General features: G+C 40.6%; 1 protein-coding gene across 2 annotated transcripts in view; it reads right to left on the bottom strand.

The window, feature by feature from the left end:
- Nucleotides 1–22,409, bottom strand: part of HEATR5B (HEAT repeat containing 5B) — a 74,116-nt gene that overhangs the window by 7,692 nt on the left and 44,015 nt on the right. For both annotated transcript variants that reach the window (XM_020802840.3, XM_072992495.2), the window contains exons 25-33: nucleotides 17,266–17,447; nucleotides 13,286–13,354; nucleotides 12,704–12,883; nucleotides 10,091–10,331; nucleotides 7,631–7,891; nucleotides 6,840–6,967; nucleotides 5,633–5,777; nucleotides 3,342–3,611; nucleotides 1,355–1,579 (exon numbers count right to left, since the gene is read on the bottom strand). In XM_020802840.3, coding sequence (XP_020658499.3) covers nucleotides 1,355–1,579; nucleotides 3,342–3,611; nucleotides 5,633–5,777; nucleotides 6,840–6,967; nucleotides 7,631–7,891; nucleotides 10,091–10,331; nucleotides 12,704–12,883; nucleotides 13,286–13,354; nucleotides 17,266–17,447 — 1,701 coding nt within the window. The remainder of the gene's footprint in view (nucleotides 1–1,354; nucleotides 1,580–3,341; nucleotides 3,612–5,632; nucleotides 5,778–6,839; nucleotides 6,968–7,630; nucleotides 7,892–10,090; nucleotides 10,332–12,703; nucleotides 12,884–13,285; nucleotides 13,355–17,265; nucleotides 17,448–22,409) is intronic.

Genomic DNA, 22,409 nt, shown 5'->3' with positions numbered 1-22,409 from the left:
GTGCTCACCATGGAAACTCAGGTGGTGTCAGTGGTCTGCACTGCCAATTTCCATCTTTGGCGGATTGCCCAGCTGCGACCCTTTTTTGACGTTGGTGCACTCACCACCTTGGTCCATGCGCTCGTAATCTCAAGATTAGACCACTGTAATGTGCTCTACGTGGGGCTGCCTTTGAGATTAATGAGGAAACTACAAATGGTGCAGAATGCAGCGGCCAGACTTCTTAGTGGGGTGAAGAAATATCAACATATTACTCCCACTCTGGCTGCATTGCATTGGCTGCCCATTCAATTCCTCGTTGATTTCAAAGTTCTAATGATCATGTACAAAGCCCTAAAGGTTTAGGACCTCAATACTTGGCAGAACACCTCCTCTCACCTAGATCTACTTGTATCACCTGATCTAGCCAGGAGGGGCGACTGAGGAGCCTAACGCCGAGGGAGGCCCGGAAAGAAAAAACAAGACACCAGGCCTTCTCGGCAGTGGCTCCCAGGCTTTGGAACACGCTCCCCCCGAGATTCATCTGGCCCCCTCGCTAGGCATTTTCAAAAACCAACTCAAGACCTGGTTATATAGACAGGCCTTCCCTCCAGACTCTACGTAATTCTCTTTCTCTATTCTGTTTTGCGTTAATGTCGGGAACCGTTACCTTATATTGACTGTTTTTATTACGTGTTTGTGAGCCGCCCAGAGTAGACTATGTCTAAATGGGCGGCATATAAGCTCAATAAATAAATAAATTAAATAAGGCCCTCTTGTTTCTCCTTGCTATTCTTTGGAAGTCTGCATTCCATTTTCTGTAACTTTCCCTATCTCCCTTTCATTTTGTTTCCCTTCTCTTCTCTGCTATTTGTAAGGCGTCGCTGGACAGCCACTTTGCTTTCTTGCATTTCCTTTCCTTTGGGATGGTTTTTGTTGCTGCCTCCTGTACAATGTTACGAGCCTCCATCCATAGTTCTTCAGGCACTCTGTCCATCAAATATAGTCCCTTAAATCTGTTCTTCACTTCCACTGTGTATTCATAAGGGATTTGGTTTAGATTATACTTGACTAGCCTAGTGATTTTTCCTACTTTCTTCACTTTAAGCTTGAATTTTGCTATAAGAAGCTGATTATCAGAGCCACAATCAGCTACAGGTCTTGTTTTTGCTGACTGTGTGTAATACACATATGTAAATACACATGTGTAAATAAAACATTTCCAGTGCCCAATTCAAGTTGCACCAGGTGCAAAGTTATACAACAGGATTTTGCCCATAGTAATGTGAAATAACTGCATCAATTTGATTTCTCATAATGGAACTATTAGTTTTACCTCATTTAAAATTAGCTCCAGTAATTGTATTCACCTTACCTGGCTGAGAGTATTCTAATATGGTGGCCAAGGTGCTACGGATAAGATTTGTCCACTGTTTGTGAATTTCTTCACTCGTGGTCATTGTGAGAGTAACAATGTTTTTCAGTCCCTGAAGTGCTGCAGTGACTGGTGGTGACACCTGATTTCCCGTCATTTTCACAGCAGTATCCTTCAAGACTTGTGTTATTAGAAACAAGATTGTGGGCAAGATAGTCATGCAACCTGAAACATAAAGTACATTTTCTTTCAGGTAACTGAAGGAACAAAATGATATACAACAGAAAGAATCTAAAATTCTGTTCTACATAAGAAAGTACTGCCCTCTTCTCTGCTGGAGAACACCCATCATTCATATAACACTGTCTGACTTAAAACAGAATGGCCCCTGTATGCACTGAGCTCCTGGACATATATCAAAGTCTCTAGACTGTGTTCAGGCTTCTTTTCTCCTTATAGAACATATTATTATATGTAATGCTAACTATACACAGCCCTGATGATCACCATGGGATAAAAGAGACTCTTTAGAAACACAGAAGTAACTATGAGGTCTTTTGTGACAGAAAAATACTGTGGCAGTTTATTCAAGATGTCACAACATTTTTGCCTTCTTCATTTTTTTCTTTTTCTTTGGGTTTTAGCTAAAATATGAGTAGGCTGCTATAGTAATAATTATGCCCTAATACAGTAATGGCCAAAAATTCTGTCAGAAAATGCAACCCTTGAATTTAGCCCAGAATTTGCAACCAGTTACTTTCAAGTGTGGGATCTATTGAAATAGAACAATGTTGTTGATGGAAACAAGGTGTCCAGAAAAAGCTCTCAGACTAACTGTCAGGGGAGGAAATGCTCTGTGCAAAGTACAGAGTACCCAATCCAACATCAGGACAAGAAGCAAAGATAGTGAAGGCAGGAGGTTACAATCAGAAATTGTATTATGATTACTATGGCCACCAAAATAATTTACAACAGGTACTGTATTAGTAACACATTGAAAACATTTTAAAAACTAAATGCATTATTTAAAAGCAGATCTAAATGTTATCCAAAATTTATTTTAATAGAAAAATCCTAAGAGATTATGAGGATATGTTTCAGTGCAACAGTTTTTCTTGTTCAATGGAAATTTTAAAAGCTTGACTTCCCTTGATAGTGAGTTCTACAATCAAGGTGCTGCTACAGTAAAGCCTTATCACCTATAATTAGCAGGCTTTGGGTAGTGGAACATGCAATAAAGTCTCGGTTGAGGATCTAAACTCTGGACAAGAATTTACAGAGGAGGCACTCTTTTAATATCCAGGCTGTTTAGAACTTTGTAGATCAAAACCTGCGCTCTGAATTCAGTTCTGATGTGAACTAGAAGTCAGTGCAGTTGGTTCAAAACTGGTATTATACAGTCTTTCAGTACAAGTCAGAGAATGTGGCCATCACATTTTCCACTCACTGTAGCTTCCCCAGAGTCCACACAATTTCAAAAGGCAGCTGAAGCAGTGCATTACTGTAATCTAATCAGAAAGTAATTAAGGCTCAGATCACTGTGGTGAAATCCGCATTCTCTAGCAAGCTGCACACCTAGCGAAGCTTTAAGTGGGAGCTGTAAGAGGAACTGACTGATGTCATTCTGCTGATGAAGAGTACAGAAGCTTCAAGAAGAGAGAATATTTCAGTATCTGATGCCTTAAAAAAGACTGATGTGCCCACTAGTCTTTTTAAACCACCTCAAAAGCTGCTAGAACTAGAAAATATTACTGCTATGAGGCACTAAATGCAAACTTAAATGATCCATGCAAGTTCATCTTCCATCTACCAAGATGCTGGATACTATTGTAACAACTTCTGCTATCTATCTAAACTCCTTTCACCTGCCAAAACACTTCCCACATATTTTACAGGTTTCATCTTGTCAACTTTTCATTTCATCAGCAAGGGTTTACTTTCTGCAAAACACACTGATATGTATCTTAGGAACGATTTATTGCATTACCTGCTGGGGAGCAGAGAGTGGGCAGGTCAGACAGAATGGAAACAGTGGCAGCCACAAGCTGAGCACTTTCTTCTGGGAGCTGGGTTCTGCTAGAGATATGACTTGGAGAATCTGCCATTTTTGTGCTCAGATGTGGCATGTGTCGTACCAAGATGAACATTAGTAGCTCCATGGCAGCAAAAACAAGAGATTTGCCTGGCACAAGGCCTCCACTTTCTCCTCCTTCACCCAATATAGTGCTACTATCTTTTTCTTTTACATCTTCTTCATCTAAAACAAGGAAACATGGAAGAAAAGATGTATTATAAATACACTTCTCACATGAAACCTACTACAGACAGCAAAAAAAAGGCTATAGAATACTGCAAGTTAAGAACTACAAGTTTAAATATGGCCATGTAATATTTCAACAATAGTATCACTGACAGAACTTTAGCCTCAATACTAGTTAGTAACTTCTGCTTCTTTTCAAAACAATGGTGAAGGTAGGATCAAAGGTGATACAATATTTATGTTATAAGCCAAGAAACCTACAATAATATTCATACAAATATTAATCTACTACCCTTCAATGTTTGCAAATTAAAATACAAGGAAACAATCATTAGCTTTTTATAACGTGTATCACCCAGTTGCAAGAATGGTTTGATTTAGGTTAGCTTTTAAAATGTGTATCCTAAGCAGAATTGGTGGGAAAGCCAAAAGAGAAGGAAAAGAAAGTGAACATGGATAAAAAAAATGCACACATACAAAGCCACCTGGGCAGGTAATTTCACTAAAAAATGTTCTTTTGATAAAGAGAAAAGGTTAAAGTTCAATATTTTAAGCAGCCTTCTCTATGTAATAGCTGAGCCTGCAAAGCAAACTTTTTTTAATAAGTTAGCCTACAGGGCAAGAGGATCATGCTCATGAGTGATCTGCCATAAGAACTATATTTTTGGGTATATGATGTGACACAAGGCTTAGAATGACGTGTGGAACCGGAGTCTCACCTCACTTCACACAAACAAATTGGCCACAGACATCTGCCATGAATTTTTGGGATTCTTATTGTGTGACTGCAGTACAGAAAGTGCCATCTACTCCTAGGAAAGTAGAGGACATTACCCTGGCTGAACTGAAAGACCTGATGGACAGAATGACTGGGGATTTTGGTTTAAATCTTGAAATATTAGAAAGCCCAGGAAAAAATGAACTAGTAGGGGGTGCCATTTTGGCAGGAACCAAGGGGGATAACAAGATAGAAAAGGAGGAAAGGGAGTTAGTGGCAGAAAACGGGTAGATGAGAGGAACTGGGTGGAGATAGTAAAAGAAGACCAGTGGTTTGGAGAATGAGTTACTTTAAAGGTGCTCCCAGAAGTGGCAAAAAAGGGAATGGAATGAGAAGCTGGTAAGAAAGCCTCCTTAGTGAGGAGAAAGTGAAGAAAGAGAACAAAAAAAGAAGGGAAAGGGAAAGGTTTGCCCCAGAAGCTAATTATAGAGGAACCAGACCATGTTTAGATATCCCTGGGACCAATCATAGGAAGAACCAGTTGCTTTTTCCAGTTTGCAGACATCCGGGCCACCATGTATGGGAACCCAACCTGAGTTGGCTCTTTCACAAGTGTATCAATTTTTGAATGTTAATGTTGCTTCTATCCCAGTACTGGGCAATTTAATGTTACCTGTTGATTCTTTGATTAAGCCTGAGGAGGCTGTTGTGAACACTATTCTTAAAGAAGAATAGAGCCTGAAAAGTGAAGTTTTAAATATATCCTTTATCAAAGGATGAAATGTGTTAATACATGATGAAAAGAATAAACTGTTAACTGTTTTAACTGAACTTATGTCTGCTGTCTGCCGGGAAAGAAAAAGAGTGCTTGCCTGAACCTCACCCTTATCTACAATTTTTCTGTGCTATCTGTGAAAAAGGTGGTGCCCAGTCTGATGAAGTTGAATTTTCTCCATGAAAGCTTCAATTACTTGATTTTTTAAATAAAGGTATCACCCTACTCTTACAAAGAAACTCATAATTCAAAGACCAGAACAATTAAGCCATTATTAAATATGAGGAGACAATTCTACATATCTTGACAGCCAAAAATTCATCTCGGTATGCTTTATTATTTAGACCAGCGGTTCCTCACCTTGGGTAACCCAGGTGTTCTTGGACCACAACTCCCAGAAATCCGAGCAAGCACAGTTGTTGGTGAAGGCTTCCAAAAATTGCAGTCCAAGTACACCTGGGTTACCCAAGGTTGGAAACCATTCATTTAGATCAAAGAATGTATTGTATGAAAAGTGTATCTTACTCAAAGTGTTTCTTTTTTCTTGCAGATGATCTTGAGCAGCTCTTATAATCTGCTGCACAACACCTGTAACTAGCAGTTGGACTGAAGGAGGATTGCAGGTCAACAAGAGTCGATGCAGTACACTTAGAAGTTCAACACCAAGGAGCTATTATTAAAAAAAAGTTATTTTCAAAACTGATTATGTAATGACATTCTAGACATTACTAGCTTTTATAATTTACTGTCTCATTTTCTGATAATCTGATCCAAAATCTCAATAAATCTACATCTGAGAAGACTGTCATTTTAAATTATCAATGGCACTGTTCAACCAAAATGAAACACTGTCAACATCAATAAGCTAAACTCCTTCAGCTTAGTTATTTTTGACTCATTTTTTCCTATCTTATAAATCCATCCATTTCACATTTTTCCCTCTGTGCTTTACATGGTACTGTGCTGAGTAAGAGGGCTGAAAAGACAATGAGTTTTTTTTTCCATAATTAGTTTTTAAAAAGGAGGGAGAAAAATCAGGGTCAATATCCACTCCCTACAGAGCAACGGTGAAAGGCAGTAATCTCACTTTCCCTGAGTATCCAAAGAGCTACTGGCTGAAATCCTGTTTACTTAACTTACATCTGTGGAAAAGTGATTATGTTATTGGTAAAGGACAAGTTTCAGAAATTGTAAACTTCCTACTCTTGCCCCACAGGTTTTTCCAATTCTGGTGGAAAACCCCTTCACTATATGGAAACCCTTGAAGCTATGAGATGGAACCAAAAAGTCTTTAATGATCAAAAATCTTTCTCTGCTGCCAACACCATTGGGTGATGGTATTTTTGGTAATTAAAAGACTTCCTCCTTGAATATTACATTTCTTAAAGCCTCCACCTGGTGAAAGGGAATTACACCAAAGTTAGAAAAGTCATTGGACATAGGTAGGAAGTTTTTCGTTACTGCAAATTGCTCTCTGTTGGTGATGTCATCCACAGGTATCAGTTATACAATAAGAGTTCAGTCACTGTGTTGAGTGACTCTGAGGGCTGCAGGGGATGGGGAGATGCAGTACCAGTGTTGCACTGGGTTAGGCTCCAGGATAAGGCTTTAATTACTATTTCACAATTTTCCACTCTGTGTAAACTTAAGTTTCATTTAACATTCCATCATTTTTGCATGCAAAGAGGAACTCAAATGAACTGTTTGCAGTTAAAACTTTCAGTGGCTATACCTGATCCTCTGCAATGTGGGTTCTAGCACAAAGAGAATCCAGTAAAGTATGTAGTGCTTGTAAACAGGATGTAACATGTTCAACAGGCTCTTCTGTTCGAGGATAACAGAGGAATTGTATACTAACACCTGAAAAACCAAAGTATTTTAGATTCTTACACAACTTAAAACATTTAATGATATAACTTAATATACAAACCATAAACTGTCTCTGCAGATTTCTGTGCATGTATAAAATACATATAATTATTACATTAGAAATAAAACTGAAAACATTAACAAAATAAAATTAGGCTTCATAATAAAACACAAAACTAAGGTAGCCTTGAGATAAATATGATTCTTTTTTGGTACTGCTACAATACGAGAGTCCATTAAAAGTGGCAACATTTCTTCTGATAATATTATGGTATGGTAAAAGTAAAGTAAAGGTTCCCCTTAACTAATTGTCCAGTCGTGTCTGACTCTAGGGCGCGGTGCTCATTCCCATTTCCAAGCCGTAGAGCCAGTGTTTGTCCGAACACAGTTTCCGTGGTCAGCACGACTAGACATGGAACGCCATTACCCTCCCACCTTGGTGGTACCTATTTATCTACTCGCATTTTTACATGCTTTCAAACTGCTAGTTTGGCAGGAGCTAGAACAAGCGATGGGAGCTCACTCCATTGCGTGGATTCAAACTGCTGATCTTACAACCTTGCAGGCCAGAGGCTTTGTGGTTTAACCTGCAGCATCACCACATACCACAATATAAAGTATGACCAAACCTAAATCAGTAATGCAAAATGTTACCCAAAATCAAGTGCATTCTATCTTTGTTTATTTCCTGCAACGATTTAGTTGAAGGTGGTGTTCCAGGTGCTGGGTTTAACATAATGGACGTGGCACGATTCTGTGGATTAGTTATTGTTGTTGATGCATCTTCTGTTATTTCAGAGGCATTAAACCCTGTACTGTTCAGCCAAAGTGCAACTGCATGTAAAATTGGAGCCCATGAGTTCCGGTAATGCAGTCTAGCTGTATCAATTGTCTCTGGAGTGTAGAATGCTCCACCTGTTAAACAGCACATTATATTAAAAGAAAGCAGTGTGGTGGGTAAAGGAAAGTATTGAGTCACAAGTGCATTTATTTAGCATTTAATATTTATTTAGCATTTAATATTTATTTAGCATTGTGACGGACAGGTCAGTAACCACTCCTCATTCAATAAACCACACAGTTTATTGAATGAATAAAATAAGACCATCCATAATTTACTTTATATGATTTACTTATAAAAACTTAAATAAACATTGTTTTATTGAATAACACTGATTTAAGAGTCACATTTGATAGAGTGAGGAATAAATCCTCTGGTGGCAGCAAAAAGGGTTGAAAAGTAAATGTTATACCCGAAAGTGAACCTGGGTTGCGAGGAAGAACAAACAGGGGAACTGGGTGTGCGTGACAAGCATATATTTAGCATTTAATACATTTTGGTAGAAATCATGCAAATCTTAAAATCTGTGCTATCACATCTGCACTTCTCTCATCATGGCCAAGAGAAAGCTGTTCTCTGCACACCCAGTACTAAATAGTACTATTTGGCTAATAAAGCCCAATTCATGAGTGAATGAATCATGTGCTGTCATGTTGAGCATAGAATCAAAAAATAATGGACTTGGAAGGGCCTATAAGTCCACAGAGTCCAACCCCCTGCTCAATACAGGAATCCAATTCAAAAGATATTTAACAGTTGTCTAATTTTATCTTGAATGCCTCCAGCAAGGGAGTTCTCAACACGTCCCATGGTAATTGGTTCTATTATCATATTGCTCTAACAGTTAGGCAGTTTTTCCTGATACAGTGGTGCCTTGACTTACGAATGTTTTGACTTGCAACCAATTTGAGTTACGACCAGCTCCAGCCACAAAATTTTGCTTTGACTTGCGACTGGCGCTTTGAGATGCGACCGGAAAAAAAGGCGGGGAAAAAGCCAGTAAATTTAATCTGCTAACTTTTGGTCGGCGAAGAGGCTGCTTCTCTGTAGCTCTTTCGCCCCAGTGGTTAGACTGTGTGCATTTGGAGGAGGCTTCAGACTGCCTGGTACTGCTTTCTGCTTTTAAAAATGCCTGTTCTGAGTGAGTACAAGGTTTAGCAGTGTGGGTTTGGGCTGGGAGGGTTATGTTTCTGTGCTGTGATAGGTCTTACAGTGTTTGGGAATTTTGGTGGTTTTTTCCCCCCCGGCTGGAACAGATTAATCACGTTTCCAATGGATCTTGCAGTGTTTGTTTTTTGGTGTGTGTGTGCCCCCCCCCGGAACAGATTAATGGGGTTTCAATGTATTCCTATGGGAAATGGTACTTTGAGTTATGACCAACTTGAGTTACAACCATCTTACGGAACCAATTAAGTTCGTAATTCAAGGCACTACTGTATTCAACTGAAATCTGGCTTCCTATAACTTGAGCTCATTACATGTCCTGAGCTCTGGGATGATCAAGAACAGATCATGTCCCTCCTCTGTACGGCAATCTTTCAAGTGTTTGAAAAGTGCTATCATATACCCCCTCAGTCTCCTTTTCTCAAGGCTAAACATGTCATTTCAGTTTTTCTTCAACGGGCTTGGTTTCCGGTCCTCTGATCGTCCTTGCTGCCCTCCTATGAACTTGCTCCAGTTTGCTGGCATCCTTCTTAAAGTGTGGTGTCCCGCAATGAACATAGTATGAGGCCTAACAGTGTTGAATAGACGGGAACTAGTACTTCATGGAATACAGTGTAAAATAGCATTTGTCTTTTTTTACAGCCATATCACACTGTTGGCTCATATTCAGTTATGATCTACAACTATTTCAAGATCCTTTTTGCTCATAGTATTACTGCAGTTAATGATCTCAAGTGGCCCTCACAGGGTTTTATATTTATAGAAGTACTGTACTCAGAAGTGCTCTACTAGCCTCCCTTCTGATGGTGCTCTGGAACCATGCAGCTGGGCCAAGACCATACAAGTGGCAGGAGATGTAACCCCATTAGCCACATATACACTAGGTGATTTCAGCTGGCTCCTCTCCTGAAAAGCACACTGGAGGTTCAAACTTCCAGTTCACGATTCTATGGCCCAGTGCTCCAACCCACTGAGCTATGAAAACAAAATGAGAACAAAGCAAATGTACGGAACACACCAAGCCTTCCAATATGATTACCTGTATGGTTCTGTCTCCTTTTACATATAGAAAAATAATTATATTCCCACTCACCCCAGTTGTCTCTTACCATCTGGAGGAAGCTGACTTGAAAATTCTGCTGGTAAAGTCAGAAGTGCATAGTCTTTAAGTGCAGCTAACCAGAGGCGACTAAGGGTGGGCAGCTCTGGTTGCACTAGTGTTATTAAGCTGTCTGGTGGCAGCTCATCTACTGCACTATAATCATCGTCGTCGTCATCACCTCCGTTCTTAACAGGTTTCTTCGGTTTACTCTCTGCTTCCTTCTTAATCTTCATGGCTACAACATATACCTTTAGGTAAAGATCCAAATGAAGTGTTACTGACTGTGCAGACAATATAGATTAAATATATCATGTTCCATTAATGCATCATTTCTAATCCATAAAGTACTTGCTTCATTAATTAGGATGTACAGCTATGTGTACCTTGCTCTAAAACAAAACAAGAAAAACCCACTTTGCAATATTGGTCATCAAATGTCACGAAAAGGTGAATTCTGCAGCAAATTTTCTCAGAGACATTAGGGCCTGAGACTTTTATCAATACCATATGGCATGTTCAGGATGTTGACTATTGTGCCCAATATCCTTCATTTCAATATCATTTGAAGTAATGGAGTACAAAATCCATATCATAAACTAAAGGTGGGCCATGTGCACCCCAAAGGGTCCTCTACAGCTGTGAATCTTGCTTCCAAATTGCAGTTTGTGGTGTCAAAAAGTAGCACTATTGCTTTTCCGCTTTGAACAAGGCATGTGACGTGGTACCTCGACTTACGAACATCTCCACTTGTGAATGATTCGAGTTACCAATGGCTTCATTCGCAAAAAGTTCCTTCGACTTGCGAACGGAGCCTCAACTTACAAACGAGAAAAAAAATGAAAAAACACCTTTCCTGCCCTTTTTTTGACCTAAGTTCATCTTAGGTCAAAAGAAGAAGAAAAAATTTAAAAATTTTCCCCCTAGCAGTAGAGTACGGATTAACCAGCTTTGCATTAGTTCCTATGGGAACTAATGCCTCTACCTACAAACAGCGCCTCGACATACAAACAAAAGTCAGGAGGTATGGATTAAATGGTTTTCAATGCATTCCTATGGAGTTTGCCTCGATTTACAAACTTTTCAATGTACAAACGCCGTTCCAATACAGATTAAGTTCATAAATCGATATACCTACTATACTGTATAGTAGGAGATTTACAATCCAAGAAGTACTAATCTACTGGTAAACAGTACGTTGTTCACATTAAGCATGTAGAGGTGGCAGATTTTACAGTAAAGAATCCATTTTGCTGTGGTGCTATATTCTAAGGTCAGCCAGCAAATCTACAATGCAAACTGTTTCCAGGTCTCAATTCAACACCTGGCATGCTGCATGAGTCTACCCTGTTTCATCGAAAATAAGACCTAACCTGAAAATAAGCCCTAGTATGATTTTTCAGGATGCTCGTAATATAAGACCTACCCCCAAAATAAGGCCTAGTTAAGTGAAACCCCGTCCTCTACCATTGTGCAGCAATAAGAAAAAGATGACAGGACTGTATTTGAATAAATGTGGAATGTTGTACATGAAAAAAAATAAAACATCCCCTGAAAATAAGCCATAAGGCATTTTTAGAGCAAAAAATAATATAAGACCCTGTCTTATTTTTGGGGAAACACAGTAGCTTCTGATTACTCTACTTTTGTATAAATTGAGATTCCTTGCAAAAAGTTGATGGCTCCATCCACTGTCTTAAACTACAAGTTATTTTGTACATTTATATATACTAGTGTATATTTACGTTGCACATCATTTTTATTTTATGTAGAAGTTTATGTGTTAGGACAAGCTGTTGGTTATTTACTCTCAGGATCTCGCTAACAACTCATCCTTTCAGAACTGCTGTAACACACATGAGTACATAATTACTCGGGGGGGTGTTGAAAGGAAGTATTTTAGAAATAAAATGTCCCCACCAACAGACTCTTTGTTTCTATTCAAGATATTTTAATTTAATTAATTCTATTTATATATTACCCCATTAATGCAAGTACAGTGGTGTCTCGCTTGATGACGTTAATTCGTTTCAGCGAAATCGCTGTAGAGCGAAATCGTCGTCAAGCGAAAGTAAAAAACCCATTGAAACGCATTGAAAACCGTTCAATGCGTTCCAATGGGCGAAATACCTGCGCACCCAGTGAAGATCCTCCATACGGCGGCCATTTTCTGGTGCCTGTAATGCGAGGAATCCGTCCCTAACACAGCGGGGAGCCATTTTCTACAGCCAGCAGCCATTTTTCGTAAAGCAAAAAATCGGTTCCCAAAGCAGGGAACCGATCAGTGTTAAGTGAAATTCCCCCAGCTAAACATCATTTTGCGATCGCAAAAACTTCAATGTTAAGTGGATTGTCGTCAAGTGGGGTAATCATCCAGCGGGGCACCACTGTATATGAATACCTTGCTGTTTAGGTGATACAATGATGTTATACTTAATACTTTCAAATAACTTCAAGATACATTGTTTCACATTAAAAACAAACTGTTTTGGAATTCCTACATTTTTTATATTTCTGTTAACTTACAAATTATTGGTTGTGTTCTGTGCAAACTATTTATCTTCAATCCACCAAAGACCTCAAATAAATAATGGCTCCTATATAATTTATCTAAAAAGTTTACCTCAGCCCATGCTTTGAGTACTGCCAATTTTTCCATAGTAGTGGCACTTTCTCTGTAAAGCTGACTTGAAGACCCTTTTCCTGTTTGTACTTTGTCCAGAGAAGAGACAAGGAGATTGTGAACACGGCGAAGATCATTAAGGTCGCTTACAACTCCACTTCCTATCCAGGTGCTACACACCTAAAAATAAAAGCAGTAATAGTAGTAATAATAGACTAATGATGATGCCGATGAACAACAACAGCAACAACAATAACAGTAAAAGACTTTGTTTTTTGAGAAAGGATCCCACACTACTGAAGACCAGTATGGCAGATCCAGAATCGTGTCTTTCTTGGACAAACTTCTGATCTCAACCCATCCAAAAATTTCAAAGATTAAGTTTGAACTTAGCTTGCCTTCATATGTTCTGCAATAAAAAAATTAAATAAGTGGAATATATTCTACATATTTATTGAGAGTCACTCCTAAAATAAACAAGTTACATGATACCTCAGACAAAAAATTTGGCTTGCTAATAACTTCTCACTCCTGTGTCTCTTTTTTCTCCTGAAAGCAAATCACAATATTTTTTCTTTGTACCTGGCAAGCTTTTGCTGTTATATCTGAAGGGGTATCCTGTGAGAAAGCTGGCCTTAAAGCAGCTCCAACCTATAAAAGAAGAATGGGAAAAACAGCATAATGGAATTCCATCTCATATTCCAGTTCTTAAAAGGGGAAATCAGACATTTTCTATTAACTGGCATTTGCAACCAGTAAGGAGAGAATCTGGGGACCAATTTTCTGCCTCTGGGGCTTTTGAAAAGTGATTAGTTGGGGCCTTCCAGCTTGACACTGCAATGAGGCAGCAGCAGGAAGATGGAGCTCTGTCCCTGGGCTGAATTCTGACCTGTTTGGGACCCCCCAGGAGGTTAAAACCACCCTGAAGAGGTGGTGAAATTAGGGAGAAGCCTGTTGATCATGGGGGGAATGGTGGTTATCCACGTTTGATCCAGAAAACTCCCCAATCAACCAGCAGGCAGAAACAAGCTGCTGAACAAGCCTGCTTGCAAGTCATCGGCAGCCAGCAATGGAGAAGCGATAAATCAGCCTAATTAACATTGTGTTACCACTAGGTGAGAAATATTTTTTAACTGTATTGCTTTACTATCCCTGGACGAGACAATTCCTACAGCAGAAATAGCGTCTTCTATTCCTCAACACTGACTGAGCAGCAGTGAATCTAGAGAGAGGAGGAGACGCAAGGAGACACAAGGAAAATAAATTGGATATTAACTAGACATTTAATTATACTTCAAGGAAGGAAGTTTGGTATTACTTGTCGTTATAAACTTAAGAATCTTTCTTGTGAAAGCACCATTGGCAACAACTCTGGGAAACTAAACCTGTTTACGCTACGTACTTGTAACAGTTATCTAAGGTGAACACTTTATGGCTGTTTGGAATTCCCTTTCTTTTTGAGGATGGAACTGAACTACACAGAAATTAACCCTAGAAAGCCTAATCCAGTCAAAGTGGAACTTCTAAACTTTACCCTGGGTTCTTTACTTGATGGGACCTTGAGCCTTTAGGCGGAAAAAACTCTCTATGTCTGAGAATGGATTCAAGTTTGACCCTAAAGATGATCTATCTATTAAACTGGACCTATGGAAGCATGTACTGATGGAACTGGACTGATTACTTTAAGCATCTGGACAACTTTCACTTGGAATACAATTACTTGACATCTGGGACATAATGCCACAACAAGGTTAATTTTGGTATGAAGCAAAATCTACTCTTCAAGCAATTCTAGAAATAGTGAGATCCCATAATGAAGAGGCGATAATATTCGAGGAGCACCTGAAGAAGAACTATAGTCAACAGGAGACAGGGAATAATGAACAAGGAAATGAAAGGGTGGTGGATGATGCATGCCAATCAGGAAATTAGAGGAGAAAACCTAAAAGATTTAACTCTAACCCTGGAGCTGAGGAGAATTTTAGGTTTGGTAAGGGAAGATAAGGGGAGAGAATCAGCACATCTAACTAAAAAGAGCCTGGAAGATCTATTGGAGATAGAACCAATGTATAAAATATCCACAGGTGGCACAAGGCACAGCAAAAGGTTTAGAGAGATAGAAACAAGATTTGGGAAAAGACAAATAAGAGGAGTTACTTAGAAAGATGAAAAGGGAAAAAATATTAAGGTAGCCTTCAATGTTGAAAGCATGTACAGTGGTGCCCCGTATAGCGAGGTTAATCCGTTCCGGATTAACCTTCGCTATACGAAAACATCGCTGTGCGGGCAAGGAAAGCCTATTGGAACGCATTAAACTTAGTTTAATGTGTTCCAATAAGCGTCCAAACTTACCCCTCCAGCGATGTTTTCACGTCCGGCGGCCATTTTGGAGCCGCCGATCAGCTGATCGGCGGCTCCAAAATGGCCGCCGGATGACCCGAAATGCCCCCCCGCAGCGTTTTTGCGACCTCCGTAAGCAAGGGGAGGGCGAGAAAACACTGATAGGGGGCCATTTCGGGTCATCCGGCGGCCATTTTGGAGCCGCCGTTCAGCTGTTCGGCGGCTCCAAAATGGCCGCCGGACGCCCCAATTGTCGCAAAGCGAGTGCGGCGATTGGGGCAGATCCGTATAGCGATCCCCAAAAAGGGATCGCTATACGGATTCTTCGTTAAACGGTGCGCTCGTTAAGCGAGGCACCACTGTATATACTTAACTTCTGGGATTGTAGGGGGGCATATTGTATACAGTGGTGCCTCGCTTAATGATTGCCCCACTCTACAACAAAATCGCTTGATGATTAGGTTTTTGCGATCGCAAAACGATGTTTTAAATGGTTTTTTTTATTTAACGATGATCGGTTCCCTGCTTCGGGAACAGATTTTCTCTTTACGACGATCAAAAAGAGCTGATCGTCAAGTTTCAAAATGACCGCCGGCTGCTTAAAATGGCTCCCCGCTGTGTTTCTGGACAGATTCCTCGCTTTACAGGCAGCGAAAATGGCTGCCCCATGGACGATCTTCGCTGGACAGTGAGTTTTCAGCTCACTGGAACGCATTAAGGGGGTTTTAATGCGTTTCAATGGGCTTTTTTATTTCGCTTAACAATGTTTTCGCTCTACAGCTATTTCGCTGGAACAAATTAACGTCGTTAAGCGAGGCACCACTGTATATTAGAAAAAGGAATTAAACTGGAATAAGGGATCACTAATCAGGGTAAAGGCATAACATGGTCATTCTTAAGGTAAACTGAAGCTAGATATAAGGATGAGGTAAAACAAATAGTACTTAATGAACATATATTAGATACAATATTGATATGATAGAAAATGTAGAGATAGAAATGGCTAAACAATTATATAAAGAAAATTTGTATAAAATGCTTTAGATAACATCTATTATGTATTATAAACCTATTCAGTTATTACTGCTATAAAATATAAAGTTCTTCAGTTAAATCACCTCAAAATTATATCAAGTTGGAACCGGAATTACTTATATTAGGTATGTTGTTAGGATTTTGAGAACACTGTATACTATGGGAGCAATATTATGACAACAGCCAATATTGCATACTAAAATATATACATGGATGGTCTAAATGTTTAGAAAACATATAGATTTTGAAGGGACAATTAAGAAGACACCAAGATGCAAAAAACAAATAGTCATAAGGAACCAATGTAACACTATGTTTAACAAGCATGAATTGAATGTAAGATTGAAAAATAAAATGTTTTAAGAAAGAGAGAGAGAAAAGTGATTAGTTGCTCTTAGATGTTTCCAATTTTATTTTTTTATTCATTTTGTCAGAGAAAGGGGATGCCAGGAAACTACACAAAAATAACCTTGGTATGTGTGCATACAGCCCCAAGGCTGCATGTTCCCTTCCCCCCTCTCTCTGTATGGGAAATGTCCAAGTTGTCCTTCCATTGAGAAAGGATATATGTTTTTAACTGAATTTCATTTTGGAGCTGCTATTAGAAGTAGTCTTGACTCCTTCAATATTATTAAGCATGAAAAATGGAAGCAGGTGGCTCACTTCATTTGAACTGACCTATTCACAGTTGGGAATACTTTGAGCCTCCACAGCCTTTTGGTTGTGACTAGGAAGATCATAAATGATGAGGGGAGCTGCTGCAGTTCTGTGTCAGCAGCAATGCTTGGCACACTTAAGAACTGTATTTTAACTTTAAAATAATGATGATCATGTGCTGCAAAGTCAATTATGACGTATGACAACCCTTTTCAGAGTTTTCGAGGTAGAGAATACTCAGAAGTGTCCTACCACTCACTTCTTCTGGTAGGCACCCTCTTAGGACTGTGCAGCTTGCCCAAGGCCACACAGGCTGGTTCTACACTCAAGAGGCACAATGCGGAATTCCCAAACTCTGGTTCCACAGCCAGATACCTAAACCACTGAGCTATCCAACCAACTTTCGTAAATGAGGAACAATTTAAGAAACAGTAGTTTTCTAAACAGCACTTTTCAAAACTCCTACATAAGCAAGATGACAGTCAACAATACAGCTCTTTCGTAAGTTTAAACTTCCAAATAAAGATTACATTAGCCTGATACTGCTCTAGAATCACATGGCCTGGGAATTCTGGTTCCGGAACTGCTGCAAATTTCTTGATAATATCTTCAAGCGCTTGAAGGCCAGCCTTGCGCAACTGGTTGCTATGGTCAGTTGCAGCCATAAATGCCATCCGAATTAGATCAGAGAGATGCAGCACTAGAAGGTCATCTGAAAATAGAGCATAAAAAACCGACAGGTTACCCACCTGTAATTGTAGTTCTTTGAGTGAACCTCTGTGATTCACACTCTGGGTGATCCATGACTGCGGGGAACCTCACTGGAAAGTTCTAGAGCTTCTGCGGTAGCAAAAAACACATTAGAATAGGCCCCTCCCCCATATAAGTACCTTGGCACTAAGGCTCCTCTTTCAGTTGTGTCGACCACCACTATATTAAGCAGAATGGCGTGACAGTGGAGAGGATGAGCGGGATGTGTGAATCACAGAGGTCCACTCAAAGAACTACAATTACAGGTGGGTAACCTGTTGTTCTTCTTTGCGGCCTCTGTGAATCACACCCTGGGTGACTAAAAAGCTGTCTTTCCCGGAGGCAGGGTGTCACGCCAAGGTAGAGGCTAGAACTGCACATCCAAATGCCACATCAGACTTCTGCCGGAGATCAAGTCTATAATGCCAGATGAAAGTGGACGGCTGTGCCCAGGTGGCAGAGGCGCAAACGTCTGGAAGAGGTACACCGTGTGGGAATGCCATAGAGGCCGCCACTGCCCTGGTGGAGTGAGGGCGAATCACCTTCGAGACTGGTTTCCGTGCCAGTTGATATGCGAGGTGAATGGCTGAAGCGACCCATCTAGATATAGTTCGAGATGTCACCTGACGACCTTTGGTAGGTGGTTGGTGACTTATGAAAAGGTGAGGTGAGAGCAGGAACGATTGGGTGCACTGGATGTAAAAGGCAAGGGCTCATCTAACATCCAGAGTATGGAGGATATTTTCTTGAGTTGATGACAGTGATGGAAAGAAGGAAGGATAAATGGCTGAGAGAGATGAAATTGAGATACAACTTTGGGGAGGAAAGAAATATCCATGGATAGTTTCACCTTGTCTGGAAAAAATGTAAATAAGGGTAGTCATAACGTAAGGCTGCTAAATCAATAGCTTGTCAAGCTGAGGTGATAGCGATGAGGAAAACTGTTTTAAAGGTAAATAGTTGTAAATCAGTTGAAGCTAAAGGTTCAAAAGGAGCTTTAGTAAGTTGTTGTAGTATCAGCGTTAATGACATTGCAGGGAAGGCGGATGCGTATCTGGGTATATATGAGATAGACCTTTAAAACATTTTAATGTTGGATGTTTGAAAAAATCAGCTGCTGTAGAGTGAGGAGGCTGATAAGAAACTATGGCGGAGAGGTAAACTCTCAAGAAAGAGAGAGAAAGGCCGCTAGACTTGAGATGAAGCAAAAAATGTAGAATAGTGGCAAGTGATGGGTTGATAGAAGGCAATGAGGAAGCTTCAGTGAAAGATTTGAATTTGTTCCATTTATATAGGTATGCCTTCCTAGTGGAGGGTTTCTTCACCTGATGGAGAATGTCCATTAGTGAGGTGGAATCCTTCATGCTGCCAGGTGATGAACACGTAAGTCTGGGTGGAGTACTTGTGTTGTTCTGTGTGAGGTGAGGCAGGCAAGGGAGGTAGTAAATGTGTGAGGAGAGATTTTTAAGGACAGGAAACCAGGGTTGTCTCGGCCACCAAGGGGCTATAACGATGGCATCAGGTTCGTCTTGTTGTAGGTGAACTATGATCTTGTGGAGGAGTGGGAACGGCAGAAAAAGGTAGGTGAGGGTCTTGGGCCATCAGCCATCGAATGCATCTCCTTGGGAGTGCTTGCCAACGCCGGCTCGGGAGCAGTACCGTTTGCACTTCTGATTCACATGGGAGGCGAAGAGATCGACAGTTGGTTTGCCACATCGCTTGCAAAGATGAAGAAAAATTGATTGGTCTAACTCCCACTCGTGAGCTTGAGAATTTCTGCAGCTGAGTAGATCCGCTAGGTCATTGTTGTGGTCGGCTATGTGTAAAGCCATGAGTCAGATATGATGTGCTAGGCACCACTCCCAGAGGTTGACCGCTAAATAGCCAATCGTCAATATATAGAAATATGATAATTTTTTGAAGTCTGAGGTAAGTGGCTACTGGTGCCATGCACTTGGTGAACACTCTTGGAGCTGTTGCAAGTCCGAAAGGAAGCCTTTTGAATTGGTAGGCTTGTGATCCTAGTTGAAATTGGAGGAATTTCAACTATTCGACAAAGGTTGACATATTTTCCCAGAGGAAACATTGATATGCACCCATGGCTCCCTGATAGTTAGCGACACACATGGTGAACGCTGCTGTGGAATAAAGCCATCTGCCCATTGAATCAATCCTCCTACTGTCCTTATTTGGTGGTATGAGAGCCTGTCGATGTCGAGATCTGGATTGTGAGGCTTCAACAAATATAAAGTTTGGAGCTGGTTGTTTTTGAAGAAATAAAGCTCCAGGGTTGTGGACTCTGTAGAAGTTATCAATTCGTTTTGACATTGTATGGGAAGAGGCTGGTTTTGTTCAGGATCGTTGAGCAGTGCTAAGTAGAGATGGTAGCATTGAAATATGTACTGGAGTAGCTGTATCTTTAGAAACTGAGTTGTATAGATGATTGGCCCATTCTGTCGAAGGGCGGTGGATTTGGAGATCAAGAGACTTAGCCATACGGATCATAAGTTGGGCGTATGTTTGGAAATCTTCTGCTGGCGATGGTGGGTCAGCATCGACAAGATTGGATTCTAGTGAGGTAAGTAGTACTGATAGCATTTGAGGTCTGGATCCGTGATTGGAATATTCATGGTCATGTCGGGAGTCAACGGATTGTCCATTGACTTCAGTGTCGAGAGGTTGAACATCATAGTTTTGACATTTGTGACTCAATGTCGATGGAGGCGGCATGTTGATGGGCATTTGTCGGTGTCAAGGATTTGAGACATTGAGAGACGTCATCCGAGTGTCTGTGGACATTGTTTAATAGGACATTGTTTAATACGTTGGTGTAAAACTTGGAGTCATAGTAATGTCGAGTTTGATGGCTTGGTTCTATTAACCGATGGAGATCGTGCGTCGGCAGCAGGACAGAACGAGTGTCCATGGACCAGGATGGATATCGAAGATAATCAATATCAGAGCCTGTCTCAGTGATGTTGAAAGGGAGGTTGTTGACGAGTTGGTAAGGCAGTGGAGTATACAGACGCTGGAGATGCCAAGCAAGAGGAATGGTTTCTCTTGTCTGGGTTAGCAGGAAAATAGCGGGAGGCTGGAGCTGTAAAAGCCTCGCGTGTAGAAGAATGTTGCTCGACCGTTCTGGGTCTTTTAGGTGCCAGGTAGGGAGCAGATTGGAGTCTGTGTGGGTCATGATGATATGGCCATTTCGATACCGATGGCTGTTGATATTGAGGTCCGCTGTAGGAAGGTACAACCAAACTGGATATAGCAACTGGCTGATTGGTGGTTGTGGTTTGTCCAGTCGAGAACTGGTCAGGGCAAATGGCAACCCGATGAGAGTGCTGAACGTGGGTCTGAGCCATGCGTGATGGAATAGACAGCTCCAGGGACTGCTGGGGCCGATGCCTCTGAGGAGGCCGTGGTGGACTATCAGATGTCACCGAATAAGGTATGCTCTGCAGTTGTTGTTCAGAATCGACTCTGTTGGGTGAAGCAACTACAGAAGGGTTGCTCAAAGGAACAGAGTGTTGAGGACTGGGAGGAGAAGATGTTAAACGATAGACTGTCATCCCATTTTGGTGATTGAGAACAGGGTTGGTGAGATGGGATACCGACATTGTCAGAAGGCGAGGTGACAGAAATTGATTCACAAACTTGTTGAGGTTGGTGAGAAATGACTGTAGACTTAGATTTATGTTGTTTGAATTTTTTAGGTGGAGAAGGCTCCGGAACTGAAGAGGCATCGGTGGACATCTGGTGTTTAGTGGAAGGCTTCGATATCGAAGATTTCGGTATTGAGCATTTTGGTTTATGGGTTTTGGAGGTTTTAGACAAAGTGAACAGAGCGTCTGAGTGGGATGGTGTGGTCAATGGACATTGTTTTGAGGCTTCAGAAAGAGTCTTTTTCATTGCATTGGTCTGAGAGGTGGCCTTACAGGGACATTGGGCCATTTTAGTTGGTTGGAGGGATTGTTCCCAAAGGTGGAGTTTTAACCCCGAGAGGCAAGAACAGAGAACTCTGCACTTAAAGTTTTTACAATGCGGCAGGAGGACATTTGGTGTGTCTCTCCCAAGCAAAAAAGACACTTGGCATGGCTGTTGGAGAGTGGTGTTTTGTTATCACAGACCACACAGTGTTTAAACAGGCCCAAAGGGGCCATGAATAGGAGAAAACCAATTTGGAGGGAAAAGTGATGATGGGGGGTGCTCCAGCCGGAGGCTGAGCAAGGAAAAAAGAAAATATCTCTGTAAGTAATGAATTCGATTTATTCTAATTGTAAAGGAAAAAAAGATTTTAGAATAAAAAGGAATCTCTTTTCTCATTTACTCACAGAAGCAGAACTACGAGGCTCTCAATGTGGCAGTTGAAAGAAACTAAAAGGGGAGCTTTGGCGCCAAGGTGCCAAGGGCCTATTCTAATGTGTTTTTTGCTACCGCAGAAGCTCTAGAATTTTCCATGAGGCTCCATGCAGGTGCGGATCACCCAAGGTGTGATTCACAGAGTCCACAAAGAGCCACCACTAGTACTTCAAAAGTCAAACTTGCCAACTTGCCTTTCACTCTACATTACACATGTATCTGATACAGTTTCAGGAAGGTAAACTGAAGAAAACCTCAAAGTACTACCTGAAAAGCCAAGATGGATAAATTATATCCCTTATTACAACTGTATACAGTACAAATAAATTATAGTTCTGTTTATGTCCACAGCAAGTGTAAACTAACATTATCAGGTTTACAATGCCTATCACAGCTAGGGTTAAGTAATTTTTAAAAATCCATTGTCATTTATTAAGCCAATACGTGCACAAAAGTGAAGCCAACATGCTCCATCTTTTTATCACCCTTTCACTCTTCTCTTCTTTCACACTTTGGCTGAAGACTTCCTAAAAGAATTAAACATAATCTTCTGTTACATCTGAAC

Source organism: Pogona vitticeps, chromosome 1 (genome assembly GCF_051106095.1).
Source record: "Pogona vitticeps strain Pit_001003342236 chromosome 1, PviZW2.1, whole genome shotgun sequence".
NCBI classification, from domain to species: Eukaryota; Metazoa; Chordata; class Lepidosauria; order Squamata; family Agamidae; genus Pogona; species Pogona vitticeps.
Note: the sequence above shows the minus strand (reverse complement) of the source record. Positions and strands in the feature narration are given on the sequence as shown.